The sequence below is a fragment of the Oncorhynchus gorbuscha genome, linkage group LG03 (assembly GCF_021184085.1).
Source record: "Oncorhynchus gorbuscha isolate QuinsamMale2020 ecotype Even-year linkage group LG03, OgorEven_v1.0, whole genome shotgun sequence".
In the NCBI taxonomy this organism is placed as follows: Eukaryota; Metazoa; Chordata; class Actinopteri; order Salmoniformes; family Salmonidae; genus Oncorhynchus; species Oncorhynchus gorbuscha.
In genome coordinates, this window is record NC_060175.1 from 97,765,221 (window position 1) to 97,784,626 (window position 19,406).

A 19,406-nucleotide genomic window follows, 5' to 3' on the forward strand; every position below is an offset into this window, starting at 1 on the left:
AGAGTCAGAGACCAGAGCCTGTATCCACAAAGACAACAGTCAGTTGTAATGTTCAGAGTCAGAGACCAGAGACCAGAGCCTGTATCCACAAAGACAACAGTCAGTTGTAATGTTCAGAGTCAGAGACCAGAGCCTGTATCCACAAAGACAACAGTCAGTTGTAATGTTCAGAGTCAGAGACCAGAGCCTGTATCCACAAAGACAACAGTCAGTTGTAATGTTCAGAGTCAGAGACCAGAGACCAGAGCCTGTATCCACAAAGACAACAGTCAGTTGTAATGTTCAGAGTCAGAGACCAGAGCCTGTATCCACAAAGACAACAGTCAGTTGTAATGTTCAGAGTCAGAGACCAGAGCCTGTATCCACAAAGACAACAGTCAGTTGTAATGTTCAGAGTCAGAGACCAGAGCCTGTATCCACAAAGACAACAGTCAGTTGTAATGTCAGAGTCAGAGACCAGAGCCTGTATCCACAAAGACAACAGTCAGTTGTAATGTCAGAGTCAGAGACCAGAGCCTGTATCCACAAAGACAACAGTCAGTTGTAATGTTCAGAGTCAGAGACCAGAGACCTGTATCCACAAAGACAACAGTCAGTTGTAATGTTCAGAGTCAGAGACCAGAGCCTGTATCCACAAAGACAACAGTCAGTTGTAATGTTCAGAGTCAGAGACCAGAGCCTGTATCCACAAAGACAACAGTCAGTTGTAATGTTCAGAGTCAGAGACCAGAGCCTGTATCCAATGTTCAGAGTCAAAGACAACAGTCAGTTGTAATGTTCAGAGTCAGAGACCAGAGCCTGTATCCACAAAGACAACAGTCAGTTGTAATGTTCAGAGTCAGAGACCAGAGCCTGTATCCACAAAGACAACAGTCAGTTGTAATGTTCAGAGTCAGAGACCAGAGACCAGAGCCTGTATCCACAAAGACAACAGTCAGTTGTAATGTTCAGAGTCAGAGACCAGAGACCAGAGCCTGTATCCACAAAGACAACAGTCAGTTGTAATGTTCAGAGTCAGAGACCAGAGCCTGTATCCACAAAGACAACAGTCAGTTGTAATGTTCAGAGTCAGAGACCAGAGCCTGTATCCACAAAGACAACAGTCAGTTGTAATGTTCAGAGTCAGAGACCAGAGCCTGTATCCACAAAGACAACAGTCAGTTGTAATGTCAGAGTCAGAGACCAGAGCCTGTATCCACAAAGACAACAGTCAGTTGTAATGTCAGAGTCAGAGACCAGAGCCTGTATCCACAAAGACAACAGTCAGTTGTAATGTCAGAGTCAGAGACCAGAGCCTGTATCCACAAAGACAACAGTCAGTTGTAATGTCAGAGTCAGAGACCAGAGCCTGTATCCACAAAGACAACAGTCAGTTGTAATGTTCAGAGTCAGAGACCAGAGCCTGTATCCACAAAGACAACAGTCAGTTGTAATGTTCAGAGTCAGAGACCAGAGCCTGTATCCACAAAGACAACAGTCAGTTGTAATGTTCAGAGTCAGAGACCAGAGTGCAGCCTAGAAGTGCTGATCTAGCATCAGTTTAGACTTTTAGATCATAATTAATAAGATTGTATGGACAGACCCTAGATCTGCACTCCTACTCTGAGACACTTTGTGGATGCTGGCCCAGATGTCACGCACAGTATGATGCACTCTCTCTGTACCTACAGTGACCAGTCAACACTACTGTTTAGGCCCCACATCCAGACAATGCATACATTCATTATTTAGTCAAATCAAATTTAATTGGTCACACATGGTTAGCAGATGTTAATGCGAATGTAGCGAAATGCTTGTGCTTCTAGTTCCGACCATGCAGTAATATCTAACAAGTAATCTCACCTAACGATTTCACAACAACTACCTTATACACACAAGTTTCAAGGAATGAATAAGAATATGTACATAAAAATACATGAATGAGTGATGGCCGAATGGCATAGGCAAGATGGTATAGAGTACAGTATATACATATGAGATGAGTAATGTAGCGTATGTAAACATTATATAAAGTGGCATTGTTTAAAGTGGCTAGTGATACATTCATTACATCAATTCCATTATTAAAGTGGCTAGAGTTGAGTCAGTATATTGGCAGCAGCCACTCAATGTTAGTGGTGGCTGTTTAACAGTCTGATGGCCTTGAGATAGAAGCTGTCTTAGTCTCTCGGTCCCTGCTTTGATGCACCTGTACTGACCTCGCCTTCTGGATGATAGCGGGGTGAACAGGCAGTGTCTCGGGTGGTTGTTGTCCTTGATGATCTTTTTGGCCTTCCTGTGACATCGGATGGTGTAGGTGTCCTGGAGGGCAGGTAGTTTGCTCCCTGTGATGCGTTGTGCAGACCTCACTACACTCTGGAGAGCTTTATGGTTGTGGGTGGAGCAGTTTCCGTACCAGGCGGTGATACAACCCGACAGGATGCTCTCGATTGTGCATCTGTGCGCCTTCTTCACCATGCTTTCTGTGTGGGTGGACCATTTCAGTTTGTTCATGATGTGTACGCCGAGGAACTTAAAACTTTCCACCCTCTCCACTACTGTCCTGTCGATGTGATAGGGGGCTGCTCCCTCTGCTGTTTCCTGAAGTCCACGATCATCTCCTTTGTTTTGTTTACGTTGAGTGTGAGGTTATTTTCCTGACACCACATTCCAAGGGCCCTCACCTCCTCCCTGTAGGCCGTCTCGTCTTTGTTGGTAATCAAGCCTACCACTGTAGTGTCGTCTGCAAACTTGATGATTGAGTTGGAGGCGTGCATGGCCTCGCAGTCATGGGTGAACAGGGAGTACAGGAGAGGGCTGAGAACTCACCCTTGTGGGGCCCCAGTGTTGAGGATCAGCGGGGTGGAGATATTGTTACCTACCCTCACCACCTGGGGGCGGCCCGTCAGGAAGTCCAGGACCCAGTTGCACAGGGCGGACATGGGTATTCTTACATAGGTATTCCTCTTGTCCAGATGGGTTAGGGCAGAGTGCAGTGTTATTGCGTCGTCTGTGGACCTATTTGGGCGGTAAACAAATTGGAGTGGGTCTAGCGTGTCAGGTAGGGTGGAGGTGATATGGTCCTTGACTAGTCTCTCAAAGCACTTCATGATGACGGAAGTGAGTGCTACGGGGCGGTAGTCATTTAGCTCAGTTACCTTAACTTTCTTGGGAACAGGAACAATGGTGGCCCTCTTGAAGCATGTGGGAACAGCAGACTGGGATAGGGATTGATTGAATATGTCCGTAAACACACCAGCCAGCTGGTCTGCGCATGCTCTGAGGACGTGGCTGGGGATGCCATCTGGGCCGGCAGCCTTGCGAGGGTTAACACATTTAAATGTTTTACTCACGTTGGCTGCAGTGAAGGAGAGCCCACAGGTTTTTAAAGCTAGCAAAAAATCATAGGAGTTGACATATAGGTCCAAATATAGCTACAGTTGTTTTTATATCTAAAGATGTCTAAAGGAAAACCAAGGAGAAGACCCTTATGGAGTATCACTGTAGTCCAGCTGATTAGGGACCCTGGTCTGGCTTTAGTCTGGGCCCTGGTCTGGCCTTAGTCTGGGCCCTGGTCTGGCCTTAGTCTGGGCCCTGGTCTGGCCTTAGTCTGGGCACTGGTCTGGCCTTAGTCTGGGCACTGGTCTAGCCTTAGTCTGGGCCCTGGTCTGGCTTTAGTCTGGGCACTGTGCCCCTGGTCTGGGCCCTGGTCTGGCCTTAATCTGGGTCCTGGTCTGGCTTTAGTCTGGGCCCTGGTCTGGCCTTAGTCTGGGCACTGTGCCCCTGGTCTGGCCTTAGTCTGGGCACTGTGCCCCTGGTCTGGCCTTAGTCTGGGCACTGTGCCCCTGGTCTGGCCTTAGTCTGGGCACTGTGCCCCTGGTCTGGCCTTAGTTTGGGCACTGTGCTCCTGGTCTGGCCTTAGTCTGGGCACTGTGCCCCTGGTCTGGCCTTAGTCTGGGCACTGTGCCCCTGGTCTGGCCTTAGTCTGGGCACTGTGCCCCTGGTCTGGCCATAGTCTGGGCACTGTGCCCCTGGTCTGGCCTTAGTCTGGGCACTGTGCCCCTGGTCTGGCCTTAGTTTGGGCACTGTGTCCCTGGTCTGGCCTTAGTCTTGGCACTGTGCCCCTGGTCTGGCCTTAGTCTGGGCACTGTTCCCCTAGTCTGGCCTTAGTCTGGGAACTGTGCCCCTGGTCTGGCCTTAGTCTGGGCACTGTGCCCCTGGTCTGGCCTTAGTCTGGGCACTGTTCCCCTGGTCTGGCCTTAGTCTGGGCACTGTTCCCCTGGTCTGGCCTTAGTCTTGGCACTGTGCCCCTGGTCTGGCCTTAGTCTGGGCACTGTGCCCCTGGTCTGGCCATAGTCTGGGCACTGTGCCCCTGGTCTGTCCTTAGTCTGGGCACTGTGCCCCTGGTCTGGCCTTAGTCTGGGCACTGTTCCCCTGATCTGGCCTTAGTCTTGGCACTGTGCCCCTGGTCTGGCCTTAGTCTGGGCACTGTGCCCCTGGTCTGGCCTTAGTCTGGGCACTGTGCCCCTGGTCTGGCCTTAGTCTGGGCACTGTGCCCCTGGTCTGGCCTTAGTCTGGGCACTGTGCCCCTGGTCTGGCCTTAGTCTGGGCACTGTGCCCCTGGTCTGGCCTTATTCTGGGCACTGTGCCCCTGGTCTGGCCTTAGTCTGGGCACTGTGCCCCTGGTCTGGCCTTAGTCATGGCCCTAGTCTGGCTTCAGCCTGGGCACTGGGAGCAGTGTGTTCAGTCTGGTTGAGTGTGCCACAAAATACACATAATGTTAACTAAATATCAAGCAATTTTTGGAGGGGAAGAGAGAAAAGCATGTAGGGATGGATTTATGTAGCATCAGTGTGTATATGTCAGCTCCTCCTTTCAAGCCACCGTGTAGAAGCACGGTGGCTTGGAATAACTCCCTAGAAAGGCCAAAACCTAGGAAGAAACCTAGAGAGGAACCAGGCTATGAGGGGTGGCCAGTCCTCTTCTGGCTGTGCCGGGTGGAGATTATAACAGAACATGGCCAAGATGTTCAAATGTTCATAAATGACCAGCATGGTCCAATAATAATAAGGTAGAACAGTTGAAACTGGAGCAGCAGCACGGCCATGTGGACTGGGGACAGCAAGAGTCATCATGTCAGGTAGTCCTGGGGCATGGTCCTAGGGTTCAGGTCCTCCGAGAGAGAAAAAGAAACAGCGAAAGAGAGAATTAGAGAGAGCACACTTAAATTCACACAGGACACCGAATAGGACAGGAGAAGTACTCCAGATATAACGAACTGACCCTAGCCCCACGACACATAAACTACTGCAGCATAAATACTAGAGGCTGAAACAGGAGGGGTCAGGAGACACTGTGGCCCCATCCGATGACACCCCCGGACAGGGCCAAACAGGAAGGATATAACCCCACCCACTTTGCCAAAGCACAGCCCCCACACCACTAGAGGGATATCTTCAACCACCAACTTACCATCCTGAGACAAGTCTCCTCACATCTCTCTTTTCCTTCCTCCTCTCCTCTCCTCTCCACACATCTCTCTTTTCCCTCTCTCCTCTCCTCACATCTCTATTTTCCCTCTCTCCTCTCCTCACATCTCTATTTTCCTGCCCCTCTCCTCACATCTCTATTTTCCCTCTCTCCTCTCCTCACATCTCTATTTTTCCTCCCTTCTCTCCTCACATCTCTATTTTCCCTCTCTCCTGTCCTCACATCTCTATTTTCCCTCTCCCCTCTCCTCACATCTCTATTTTCCTGCCCCTCTCCTCACATCTCTCTTTTCCTGCCCCTCTCCTCACATCTCTCTTTTCCTCCCTTCTCTCCTCAAATCTCTATTTTCCCTCTCTCCTCTCCTCACATCTCTCTTTTCCTGCCCCTCTCCTCACATCTCTCTTTTCCTCCCTTCTCTCCTCAAATCTCTATTTTCCCTCTCTCCTCTCCTCACATCTCTATTTTCCTGCCCCTCTCCTCACATCTCTATTTTCCCTCTCTCCTCTCCTCACATCTCTATTTTCCCTCTCTCCTCTCCTCACATCTCTATTTTCCCTCTCTCCTCTCCTCACATCTCTCTTTTCCTGCCCCCATCTCTCCTCCCATCTCTCTTTTCATTTTCCCCTCTGCTCACATCTCTCTTTTCCTCCCTCCTCTCCTCACATCTCTATTTTCCCTCTCTCCTCTCCTCACATCTCTATTTTCCCTCTCTCCTCTCCTCACATCTCTCTTTTCCTGCCCCTCTCCTCACATCTCTCTTTTCATGCCCCTCTGCTCACATCTCTCTTTTCCTCCCTTCTTTCCTCACATCTCTATTTTCCCTCTCTCCTCTCCTCACATCTCTATTTTCCCTCTCTCCCTCACATCTCTATTTTCCCTCTCTCCTCTCCTCACATCTCTTTTTCTTTTCCTCCCTTTTTCCCTCTCCCCTCTCCTCACATCTCTCTTTTCCTGCCCCTCTCCTCACATCTCTCTTTTCCTCCCTTCTTTCCTCACATCTCTATTTTCCCTCTCTCCTCTCCTCACATCTCTCTTTTCCTGCCCCTCTCCTGACATCTCTATTTTCCCTCTCTCCTCTCCTCACATCTCTATTTTCCCTCTCTCCTCACATCTCTATTTTCCCTCTCTCCTCTCCTCACATCTCTCTTTTCCTCCCTTCACTCCTCACATCTCTCTTTTCCTCCCTTCTCTCCTCACATCTCTATTTTCCCTCTCTCCTCTCCTCACATCTCTATTTTCCCTCTCTCCTCTACTCACATCTCTCTTTTCCTGCCCCTCTCCTCACATCTCTCTTTTCCTGCCCCTCTCCTGACATCTCTATTTTCCCTCTCTCCTCTCCTCACATCTCTATTTTCCCTCTCTCCTCACATCTCTATTTTCCTCCCTTCTCTCATCACATCTCTATTTTCCCTCTCTCCTCTCCTCACATCTCTTTTTTCCCTCCCTTCTCTCATCACATCTCTATTTTCCCTCTCCCCTCTCCTCACATCTCTCTTTTCCTCCCTTCTCTCATCACATCTCTATTTTCCCTCTCCCCTCTCCTCACATCTCTCTTTTCCTCCCTTCTCTCATCACATCTCTATTTTCCCTCTCTCCTCTCCTCACATCTCTTTTTTCCCTCTCTCCTCTCCTCACGTCTCTATTTTCCCTCTCCCCTCTCCTCACATCTCTCTTTTCCTCCCTCCTCTCCTCACATCTCAGTGAAATGATTAGTTACAAGCCCTTAACCAACAATGCCATTTTAAGAAAATAATGTGTCAAGAAAGTAATTACTAAAATAAACTGAAGTAAAAAACAAATACAATTAAAAATAAAATAGAAAAATAACAAATAATTAAGGAGCAACAATAAAATAACAGTAGCGAGGCGATGTAGAGGGGGTACCGGTACAGAGTCAATGTGGAGGCTATGTAGAGGGGGTACCGGTACAGAGTCAATGTGGAGGCTATGTAGAGGGGGTAACGGTACAGAGTCAATGTGGAGGCTATGTAGAGGGGGTAACGGTACAGAGTCAATGTGGAGGCTATGTAGAGGGGGTACCGGTACAGAGTCAATGTGGAGGCTATATACAGGGGGTACCGGTACAGAGTCAATGTGGAGGCTATGTAGAGGGGGTACCGGTACAGAGTCAATGTGGAGGCTATGTAAAGGGGGTACCGGTACAGAGTCAATGTGGAGGCTATATACAGGGGGTACCGGTACAGAGTCAATGTGGAGGCTATGTAGAGGGGGTACCGGTACAGAGTCAATGTGGAGGCTATGTAGAGGGGGTACCAGTACAGAGTCAATGTGGAGGCTATGTAGAGGGGGTACCAGTACCAATGTGGAGGCTATGTAGACAGAGTCAATGTGGAGGCTATGTAGAGGGGGTACCGGTACAGAGTCAATGTGGAGGCTATGTAGAGGGGGTACCGGTACAGAGTCAATGTGGAGGCTATGTAGAGGGGGTACCGGTACAGAGTCAATGTGGAGGCTATGTAGAGGGGGTACCGGTACAGAGTCAATGTGGAGGCTATGTAGAGGGGGTACCGGTACAGAGACAATGTGGAGGCTATGTAGAGGGGGTAACGGTACAGAGTCAATGTGGAGGCTATATACAGGGGGTACCGGTACAGAGTCAATGTGGAGGCTATGTAGAGGGGGTACCGGTACAGAGTCAATGTGGAGGCTATGTAGAGGGGGTACCGGTACAGAGTCAATGTGGAGGCTATGTAGAGGGGGTACCGATACAGAGTCAATGTGGAGGCTATGTAGAGGGGGTACCGGTACAGAGTCAATGTGGAGGCTATGTAGAGGGGGTACCGGTACAGAGTCAATGTGGAGGCTATGTAGAGGGGGTACCGGTACAGAGTCAATGTGGAGGCTATGTAGAGGGGGTACCGGTACAGAGTCAATGTGGAGGCTATGTAGAGGGGGTACCGGTACAGAGTCAATGTGGAGGCTATGTAGAGGGGGTACCGATACAGAGTCAATGTGGAGGCTATGTAGAGGGGGTACCGGTACAGAGTCAATGTGGAGGCTATGTAGAGGGGGTACCGGTACAGAGTCAATGTGGAGGCTATGTAGAGGGGGTACCGATACAGAGTCAATGTGGAGGCTATGTAGAGGGGGTACCGGTACAGAGTCAATGTGGAGGCTATGTAGAGGGGGTACCGATACAGAGTCAATGTGGAGGCTATGTAGAGGGGGTACCGGTACAGAGTCAATGTGGAGGCTATGTAGAGGGGGTACCGGTACAGAGTCAATGTGGAGGCTATGTAGAGGGGGTACCGGTACAGAGTCAATGTGGAGGCTATGTAGAGGGGGTACCGGTACAGAGTCAATGTGGAGGCTATGTAGAGGGGGTACCGATACAGAGTCAATGTGGAGGCTATGTAGAGGGGGTACCGATACAGAGTCAATGTGGAGGCTATGTAGAGGGGGTACCGGTACAGAGTCAATGTGGAGGCTATGTAAAGGGGGTAACGGTACAGAGTCAATGTGGAGGCTATGTAGAGGGGGTACCGGTACAGAGTCAATGTGGAGGCTATGTAGAGGGGGTACCGATACAGAGTCAATGTGGAGGCTATGTAGAGGGGGTACCGATACAGAGTCAATGTGCGGAGGCTATGTAGAGGGGGTACCGATACAGAGTCAATGTGCGGAGGCACCAGTTAGTCAAGGTAATTGAGGTAGATAATAAACAGAGAGAAGCAGCAGCGTAAAAATGGGGGTGGGGGGAGCGGGACAACGCAAATAGTCTGGGTAGCCATTTGATTAGCTGTTCAGGAGGCTTGTGGCTTGGGGGGGTAGAAGCTGTTAAGAAGCCTTTTGGACCAAGACTTGGTGCTTATGTCAGTATCCAGGGCAGCATTCAATATGGCACAATGTTGTGAAATGTTCCCAATTACAGAGATTTCTCTCTGAAAAGGAAAGTAAGGAATCGTGTCAGCTTTTTATCTCTGCGACAGTCAGTACATTGCACCTTTCTGAACGCAACCCGGGGTACACAGGAGGCTGCTGAGGGGAGGACGGCTCATAATAATGGCTGGAACGGAGCAAATGGAATGGGAATCAAAGACCTGGAAACCATGGAAACCATGTGTTTGATGTATTTGATACCATTCCAACTATTCTGGTCCAGCCATTACCACGAGCCCGTCCTCCCCAATTAAGGTGACATGAACCTCCTGTGCCAGAGTATGCAGGAGCTGCAGTCTGTCTGTCTCTCTGCCAGGTGGTGATCGTGTCCTACGCAGAAATGTTGCGAATCCACGCCCAGTCTGTGTAACTGACCACAGTATTTTACTCACACACAATGATCGGCTTGCAGTTAATCACTGTCTCTATTTAAACTGTGTTCCCCGTCCACTCCATGGTGGCAGACAGACAAACAGACATTTAGTTGTCAGAGAGCCAGGGGTTTAGTCTCATGCCTGGCATGCTTCGGGTCAGTGGTGAGGGGGGCTGTGGATGGGGGTGGTGAGGCAGGCGGATGGTGCCTGCCCTGGTGTCCACACAGTGGCGTAGTGAACATGATAAGTACAGTCTCCTGTCAGCTGTCCAAATAGTTCCCAGTCGTAGCGGAAGAGGAGATTGGGAAAATGTGCAAACAGCCCTTTTATTGAAGAGGGAAAACACACTCCGCAGTAACAAAGGTTCTTTATGTTTATCAGTCTGATTTGCAGACTAATGAAAACAGACGGGCTTTGAGGCGGTGAATAGAGTGTACTGACATGGACAGGGACACCAGGACAGGGACACACGGACAGGGACACACGGACACACGGACAGGGACACACGGACACACGGACACATGGTCAGGGACACACGGACAGGGACACACGGACAGGGACACACGGACAAGGACACACGGACACACAGACACACGGACACACGGACACACGGACAGGGGCACACGGACAGGGACACACGGACACACGGACAGGAGCACACGGACACACGGTCAGGGACACACGGACAGGGACACACGGACAGGGACACACGGACACACAGACATGGACACAGGGACACACGGACAGGTACACATGGACACACGGACAGGGACACATGGACAGGGACACATGGACACACGGACAGGGACACATGGACAGGGACACACGGACAGGGACACACGGACACACGGACATGGACACAGGGACACACGGACAGAGACACATGGACACACGGACAGGGACACATGGACAGGGACACACGGACAGGGACACACGGACACACGGACATGGACACAGGGACACACGGACAGGGACACACGGACAGGGACACATGGACACACGGACAGGGACACACGGACAGGGACACATGGACAGGGACACATGGACACACGGACAGGGACACACGGACACACGGACAGGGACACACGGACACACGGACAGGGACACACGGACACACGGACAGGGGCACACGGACACACGGACAGGGACACACGGACAGGGAAACACGGACAGGGACACATGGACACACGGACAGGGACACACGGACAGGGATACACGGATAGGGACACACGGACACACGGACAGGGACACATGGACACACGGACAGGGACACACGGACAGGGACACACGGACACACGGACAGGGACACACGGACAGGGAAACACGGACAGGGACACATGGACACACGGACAGGGACACACGGACAGGGATACACGGATAGGGACACACGGACACACGGACAGGGACACATGGACACACGGACAGGGACACACGGACAGGGACACACGGACACGCGCGCGTGTGTGTGTGTGTGTGTGTGTGTGTGTGTGTGTGTGTGTGTGTGTGTGTGTGTGTGTGTGTGTGTGTGTGTGTGTGTGTGTGTGTGTGTGTGTGTGTGTGTGTGTGTGTGTGTGTGTGTGTGTGTGTGTGTAAGAGCAGAGCAACCATGTGTTCACATGTTGACATTTTCTTAGTTACCATGCCATGAGACATGCAACTCCCATCCCCCTGCAGTCTCATGTTTATAGCCTATGTCATGTTGTGAAACACAGTAGGATCATGGGCGTGTTACTAGAAGGATTACCTCTGTTACACAACCAACCATATAGAGGTTCTGGAGCAGAAAAAACACCTGACAGCAAAGCTCCTGTCACTCAAACACATCAAGAATCCTCTAGTGTGTGCTTGCTACTCCCTACGTACTGGGTTTCTGACTGTGTGTGTACCTGTGTGTGTAGACAGGGAAGGGGGAGCCCCATGTCTTCAAGGAGAAAACCTTTAAGAAGAACCGTCAGTGTGGGGTGTGTCGTCAGAGTGTGGACAACACGGGGTCCTTTTGCCGAGGTGAGTCTCTCTCTCTCTCTGTCTCTCTCTCTCTCTGTCTCTCTCTCTCTTTGTCTCTCTCTCTCTGTCTCTCTGTCTCTCTCTCTCTCTCCCCTCCCCCTCTCTCTCTCTTTCCACCCTCTTCCTCCATAGAGGATCCTGTTTAGCTGTCAGTTCTAGCTCTCTGTCTCTGTCAGAGCCCTCATGCTGCCGACTCACTGTACGCTGCACGTTGTCAAGGACCCTCAGACCAGCTAACATGCTACATATAATACACGAAATGAACCTGACTAATGCTTCCCTTCTGTCTCCTTACCCACCCTCTCTGTTGTCATCCTTCTCTCTCCAGTGTGTAAAACAGCCACTCACAAGAAATGCGAGGCAAAGGTAAGACTCCAAACCGATTCACTCCTGTAACTTACCCAGCTTATTCTACACTCTTCGAAAAAAAGGTGCTACCAAGAGCTGTCCCCTTTGAAGAACCCTTTTTGGTTCCAGGTAGAACCCTTTTAGGTTCAATGTAGAACCCTTTCCACAGAGGGTTCTACATGGAACCAGAAAGAGTTCTACCTGGAACCAGAAGGTTACTTCTATAGGGACAGCCAAAGAACCTTTTTGAAATCCTTTTTTTCTAAGAGTGTACCCTCCCTGTCCCTGCTATGAGCTAGTAGCCATTGATGTGACCGACTGCACACAAGCCCCATTTGAAAGGGTCATTGATGGAGGAGTGAAAGCCAGTTTTGGCCAGGGGCAGGCAGAGACTTGGCAGACTGCAGAGGCTGGCGCCGTGCGTTATGGAAGATGGCATGTGGCAGAGATTGCTGTCCAGTCTTCGTACCATCTATTTCCATTTGAGGAAACAGCCCTAGAGGATAAAGGGATGGGTTTGAAAAGTAGGAAACCAATACAAATCCATAGCCAGTTATTTTTTAAATATTAGTTTAATCGTTGAAGATTTCTATCAAGGAATGAGCACGAAATGCTCTGCAGTAGACCTGGCATAGTATGTAGGCCACTCTTGTTCTGTGGATTGTAAAGCTCTGGCTCTGTTTCCTCGAAACAATACTCTTGGTCAGGAAGATACTATTTCCACACTGTTGTGTTCTGTTTGGGCTCTGTTGTTTGTGGTCTGGTTGTGTTTTGTATAGACTCTGTTGTTTGTGGTCTGGTTGTGTTGTATAGACTCTGTTGTTTGTGGTCTGGTTGTGTTTTGTATAGACTCTGTTGTTTGTGGTCTGGTTGTGTTGTACTCTGTTGTTTGTGGTCTGGTTGTGTTTTGTATAGACTCTGTTGTTTGTGGTCTGGTTGTGTTTTGTATAGACTCTGTTGTTTGGGCTCTGGTTGTGTTTTGTATAGACTCTGTTGTTTGTGGTCTGGTTGTGTTTTGTATAGACTCTGTTGTTTGTGGTCTGGTTGTGTTTTGTATAGACTCTGTTGTTTGTGGTCTGGTTGTGTTTTGTATAGACTCTGTTGTTTGTGGTCTGGTTGTGTTGTATAGGCTCTGTTGTTTGTGGTCTGGTTGTGTTGTATAGACTCTGTTGTTTGTGGTCTGGTTGTGTTTTGTATAGACTCTGTTGTTTGTGGTCTGGTTGTGTTTTGTATAGACTCTGTTGTTTGTGGTCTGGTTGTGTTTTGTATAGACTCTGTTGTTTGTGGTCTGGTTGTGTGTTGTATAGACTCTGTTGTTTGTGGTCTGGTTGTGTGTTGTATAGACTCTGTTGTTTGTGGTCTGGTTGTGTTTTGTATAGACTCTGTTGTTTGTGGTCTGGTTGTGTGTTGTATAGACTCTGTTGTTTGTGGTCTGGTTGTGTTGTATAGGCTCTGTTGTTTGTGGTCTGGTTGTGTTGTATAGACTCTGTTGTTTGTGGTCTGGTTGTGTTTTGTATAGACTCTGTTGTTTGTGGTCTGGTTGTGTTTTGTATAGACTCTGTTGTTTGTGGTCTGGTTGTGTTTTGTATAGACTCTGTTGTTTGTGGTCTGGTTGTGTTTTGTATAGACTCTGTTGTTTGTGGTCTGGTTGTGTTGTATAGACTCTGTTGTTTGTGGTCTGGTTGTGTTTTGTATAGACTCTGTTGTTTGTGGTCTGGTTGTGTTTTGTATAGACTCTGTTGTTTGTGGTCTGGTTGTGTGTTGTATAGACTCTGTTGTTTGTGGTCTGGTTGTGTGTTGTATAGACTCTGTTGTTTGTGGTCTGGTTGTGTTTTGTATAGACTCTGTTGTTTGTGGTCTGGTTGTGTGTTGTATAGACTCTGTTGTTTGTGGTCTGGTTGTGTTTTGTATAGACTCTGTTGTTTGTGGTCTGGTTGTGTGTTGTATAGGATCTGTTGTTTGTGGTCTGGTTGTGTTTTGTATAGGATCTGTTGTTTGTGGTCTGGTTGTGTGTTGTATAGACTCTGTTGTTTGTGGTCTGGTTGTGTTTTGTATAGGCTCTGTTGTTTGTGGTCTGGTTGTGTTTTGTATAGACTCTGTTGTTTGTGGTCTGGTTGTGTTTTGTATAGGCTCTGTTGTTTGTGGTCTGGTTGTGTTTTGTATAGACTCTGTTGTTTGTGGTCTGGTTGTGTTTTGTATAGGCTCTGTTGTTTGTGGTCTAGTTGTGTTGTATAGACTCTGTTGTTTGTGGTCTGGTTGTGTTTTGTATAGACTCTGTTGTTTGTGGTCTGGTTGTGTTTTGTATAGGCTCTGTTGTTTGTGGTCTGGTTGTGTTTTGTATAGACTCTGTTGTTTGTGGTCTGGTTGTGTTTTGTATAGGCTCTGTTGTTTGTGGTCTGGTTGTGTTGTATAGACTCTGTTGTTTGTGGTCTGGTTGTGTTTTGTATAGGCTCTGTTGTTTGTGGTCTGGTTGTGTTGTATAGACTCTGTTGTTTGTGGTCTGGTTGTGTTGTATAGACTCTGTTGTTTGTGGTCTGGTTGTGTTTTGTATACACTCTGTTGTTTGTGGTCTGGTTGTGTTGTATAGACTCTGTTGTTTGTGGTCTGGTTGTGTTTTGTATAGACTCTGTTGTTTGTGGTCTGGTTGTGTTGTATAGGCTCTGTTGTTTGTGGTCTGGTTGTGTTTTGTATAGACTCTGTTGTTTGTGGTCTGGTTGTGTTTTGTATAGACTCTGTTGTTTGTGGTCTGGTTGTGTTTTGTATAGACTCTGTTGTTTGTGGTCTGGTTGTGTTTTGGTTGTATAGACTCTGTTGTTTGTGGTCTGGTTGTGTTTTGTATAGACTCTGTTGTTTGTGGTCTGGTTGTGTTTTGTATAGACTCTGTTGTTTGTGGTCTGGTTGTGTTTTGTATAGGCTCTGTTGTTTGTGGTCTGGTTGTGTTTTGTATAGACTCTGTTGTTTGTGGTCTGGTTGTGTTTTGTATAGACTCTGTTGTTTGTGGTCTGGTTGTGTTTTGTATAGACTCTGTTGTTTGTGGTCTGGTTGTGTTTTGTATAGACTCTGTTGTTTGTGGTCTGGTTGTGTTTTGTATAGACTCTGTTGTTTGTGGTCTAGTTGTGTTGTATAGGCTCTGTTGTTTGTGGTCTGGTTGTGTTTTGTATAGACTCTGTTGTTTGTGGTCTGGTTGTGTTTTGTATAGGCTCTGTTGTTTGTGGTCTGGTTGTGTTTTGTATAGGCTCTGTTGTTTGTGGTCTGGTTGTGTTTTGTATAGGCTCTGTTGTTTGTGGTCTGGTTGTGTTGTATAGACTCTGTTGTTTGTGGTCTGGTTGTGTTGTATAGACTCTGTTGTTTGTGGTCTGGTTGTGTTTTGTATACACTCTGTTGTTTGTGGTCTGGTTGTGTTGTATAGACTCTGTTGTTTGTGGTCTGGTTGTGTTTTGTATAGACTCTGTTGTTTGTGGTCTGGTTGTGTTGTATAGGCTCTGTTGTTTGTGGTCTGGTTGTGTTTTGTATAGACTCTGTTGTTTGTGGTCTGGTTGTGTTTTGTATAGACTCTGTTGTTTGTGGTCTGGTTGTGTTTTGTATAGACTCTGTTGTTTGTGGTCTGGTTGTGTTTTGTATAGACTCTGTTGTTTGTGGTCTGGTTGTGTTTTGTATAGACTCTGTTGTTTGTGGTCTGGTTGTGTTTTGTATAGGCTCTGTTGTTTGTGGTCTGGTTGTGTTTTGTATAGACTCTGTTGTTTGTGGTCTGGTTGTGTTTTGTATAGACTCTGTTGTTTGTGGTCTGGTTGTGTTTTGTATAGACTCTGTTGTTTGTGGTCTGGTTGTGTTTTGTATAGACTCTGTTGTTTGTGGTCTGGTTGTGTTTTGTATAGACTCTGTTGTTTGTGGTCTGGTTGTGTTTTGTATAGACTCTGTTGTTTGTGGTCTAGTTGTGTTGTATAGGCTCTGTTGTTTGTGGTCTGGTTGTGTTTTGTATAGACTCTGTTTGTGTCTGTGTTTTGTATCTGTTGTTTGTGTTTTGTGTATAGGCTCTGTTGTTTGTGGTCTGGTTGTGTTTTGTATAGGCTCTGTTGTTTGTGGTCTGGTTGTGTTTTGTATAGGCTCTGTTGTTTGTGGTCTAGTTGTGTTGTATAGGCTCTGTTGTTTGTGGTCTGGTTGTGTTTTGTATAGTCTGTTTTGTTCTGTGGTCTGGTTTGTGTTTTGTGTTTTGTATAGGCTCTGTTGTTTGTGGTCTGGTTGTGTTTTGTATAGACTCTGTTGTTTGTGGTCTGGTTGTGTTTTGTATAGACTCTGTTGTTTGTGGTCTCTGTTGTTGTGTTTTGTATAGGATCTGTTGTTTGTGGTCTGGTTGTGTTTTGTATAGGATCTGTTGTTTGTGGTCTGGTTGTGTTTTGTATAGACTCTGTTGTTTGTGGTCTGGTTGTGTTTTGTATAGACTCTGTTGTTTGTGGTCTGGTTGTGTTTTGTATAGACTCTGTTGTTTGTGGTCTGGTTGTGTTTTGTATAGACTCTGTTGTTTGTGGTCTGGTTGTGTTTTGTATAGACTCTGTTGTTTGTGGTCTGGTTGTGTTTTGTATAGACTCTGTTGTTTGTGGTCTGGTTGTGTTTTGTATAGACTCTGTTGTTTGTGGTCTGGTTGTTTGTGGTCTGGTTTGTGGTCTGGTTGTGTTTTGTATAGACTCTGTTGTTTGTGGTCTGGTTGTGTTTTGTATAGGTCTGTTGTTTGTGGTCTGTTGTGTTTTGTATAGACTCTGTTGTTTGTGGTCTGGTTGTGTTTTGTATAGACTCTGTTGTTTGTGGTCTGGTTGTGTTTTGTATAGACTCTGTTGTTTGTGGTCTGGTTGTGTTTTGTATAGACTCTGTTGTTTGTGGTCTGGTTGTGTTTTGTATAGGCTCTGTTGTTTGTGGTCTGGTTGTGTTTTGTATAGGCTCTGTTGTTTGTGGTCTGGTTGTGTTTTGTATAGACTCTGTTGTTTGTGGTCTGGTTGTGTTTTGTATAGACTCTGTTGTTTGTGGTCTGGTTGTGTTTTATAGACTCTGTTGTTTGTGGTCTGGTTGTGTTTTGTATAGACTCTGTTGTTTGTGGTCTGGTTGTGTTGTATAGACTCTGTTGTTTGTGGTCTGGTTGTGTTGTATAGACTCTGTTGTTTGTGGTCTGGTTGTGTTTTTTGTATAGACTCTGTTGTTTGTGGTCTGGTTGTGTTTTGTATAGGCTCTGTTGTTTGTGGTCTGGTTGTGTTTTGTATAGACTCTGTTGTTTGTGGTCTGGTTGTGTTTTGTATAGACTCTGTTGTTTGTGGTCTGGTTGTGTTTTGTATAGACTCTGTTGTTTGTGGTCTGGTTGTGTTTTGTATAGACTCTGTTGTTTGTGGTCTGGTTGTGTTTTGTATAGGCTCTGTTGTTTGTGGTCTGGTTGTGTTTTGTATAGACTCTGTTGTTTGTGGTCTGGTTGTGTTTTGTATAGGCTCTGTTGTTTGTGGTCTGGTTGTGTTTTGTATAGACTCTGTTGTTTGTGGTCTGGTTGTGTTTTGTATAGACTCTGTTGTTTGTGGTCTGGTTGTGTTTTGTATAGGCTCTGTTGTTTGTGGTCTGTTGTGTTGTATAGGCTCTGTTGTTTGTGGTCTAGTTGTGTTGTATAGGCTCTGTTGTTTGTGGTCTAGTTTGTGTGTTGTATAGGCTCTGTTGTTTGTGGTCTAGTTGTGTTGTATAGGCTCTGTTGTTTGTGGTCTAGTTGTGTTGTATAGGCTCTGTTGTTTGTGGTCTGGTTGTGTTGTATAGGCTCTGTTGTTTGTGGTCTGGTTGTGTTGTATAGGCTCTGTTGTTTGTGGTCTGGTTGTGTTTTGTATAGACTCTGTTGTTTGTGGTCTGGTTGTGTTTTGTATAGGCTCTGTTGTTTGTGGTCTGGTTGTGTTTTGTATAGACTCTGTTGTTTGTGGTCTGGTTGTGTTTTGTATAGGCTCTGTTGTTTGTGGTCTGGTTGTGTTTTGTATAGACTCTGTTGTTTGTGGTCTGGTTGTGTTTTGTATAGACTCTGTTGTTTGTGGTCTGGTTGTGTTTTGTATAGACTCTGTTGTTTGTGGTCTGGTTGTGTTTTGTATAGACTCTGTTGTTTGTGGTCTGGTTGTGTTTTGTATAGACTCTGTTGTTTGTGGTCTGGTTGTGTTTTTGTATAGGCTCTGTTGTTTGTGGTCTGGTTGTGTTTTGTATAGGCTCTGTTGTTTGTGGTCTGGTTGTGTTTTGTATAGACTCTGTTGTTTGTGGTCTGGTTGTGTTTTGTATAGATCTGTTGTTTGTGGTCTGGTTGTGTTTTGTATAGACTCTGTTGTTTGTGGTCTGGTTGTGTTTTGTATAGACTCTGTTGTTTGTGGTCTGGTTGTGTTTGTATAGACTCTGTTGTTTGTGGTCTGGTTGTGTTTGTATAGACTCTGTTGTTTGTGGTCTGGTTGTGTGTTGTATAGACTCTGTTGTTTGTGGTCTGGTTGTGTTTTGTATAGACTCTGTTGTTTGTGGTCTGGTTGTGTTTTGTATAGGCTCTGTTGTTTGTGGTCTGGTTGTGTTTTGTATAGACTCTGTTGTTTGTGGTCTGGTTGTGTTTTGTATAGACTCTGTTGTTTGTGGTCTGGTTGTGTTTTGTATAGACTCTGTTGTTTGTGGTCTGGTTGTGTTTTGTATAGGCTCTGTTGTTTGTGGTCTGGTTGTGTTTTGTATAGACTCTGTTGTTTGTGGTCTGGTTGTGTTTTGTATAGACTCTGTTGTTTGTGGTCTGGTTGTGTTTTGTATAGACTCTGTTGTTTGTGGTCTGGTTGTGTTGTATAGACTCTGTTGTTTGTGGTCTAGTTGTGTTGTATAGACTCTGTTGTTTGTGGTCTAGTTGTGTTGTATAGACTCTGTTGTTTGTGGTCTGGTTGTGTTGTATAGACTCTGTTGTTTGTGGTCTGGTTGTGTTTTGTATAGGCTCTGTTGTTTGTGGTCTGGTTGTGTTTTGTATAGACTCTGTTGTTTGTGGTCTGGTTGTGTTTTGTATAGGATCTGTTGTTTGTGGTCTGGTTGTGTTTTGTATAGACTCTGTTGTTTGTGGTCTGGTTGTGTTGTATAGACTCTGTTGTTTGTGGTCTGGTTGTGTTTTGTATAGGCTCTGTTGTTTGTGGTCTGGTTGTGTTTTGTGTAGACTCTGTTGTTTGTGGTCTGGTTGTGTTTTGTATAGGATCTGTTGTTTGTGGTCTGGTTGTGTTTTGTATAGACTCTGTTGTTTGTGGTCTGGTTGTGTTTTGTATAGACTCTGTTGTTTGTGGTCTGGTTGTGTTTTGT

The 19,406-nt window shown here is 46.7% G+C and overlaps 1 protein-coding gene across 4 annotated transcripts in view; it reads left to right on the top strand.

Moving 5' to 3' along the window:
* Positions 1-19,406, top strand: part of LOC124032341 (tensin-2-like) — a 68,928-nt gene that overhangs the window by 12,498 nt on the left and 37,024 nt on the right. For all 4 annotated transcript variants that reach the window (XM_046344662.1, XM_046344663.1, XM_046344666.1 and 1 more), the window contains exons 2-3: positions 11,642-11,747; positions 12,076-12,113. In XM_046344662.1, the coding sequence (XP_046200618.1) occupies positions 11,642-11,747; positions 12,076-12,113 (144 nt within the window). The remainder of the gene's footprint in view (positions 1-11,641; positions 11,748-12,075; positions 12,114-19,406) is intronic.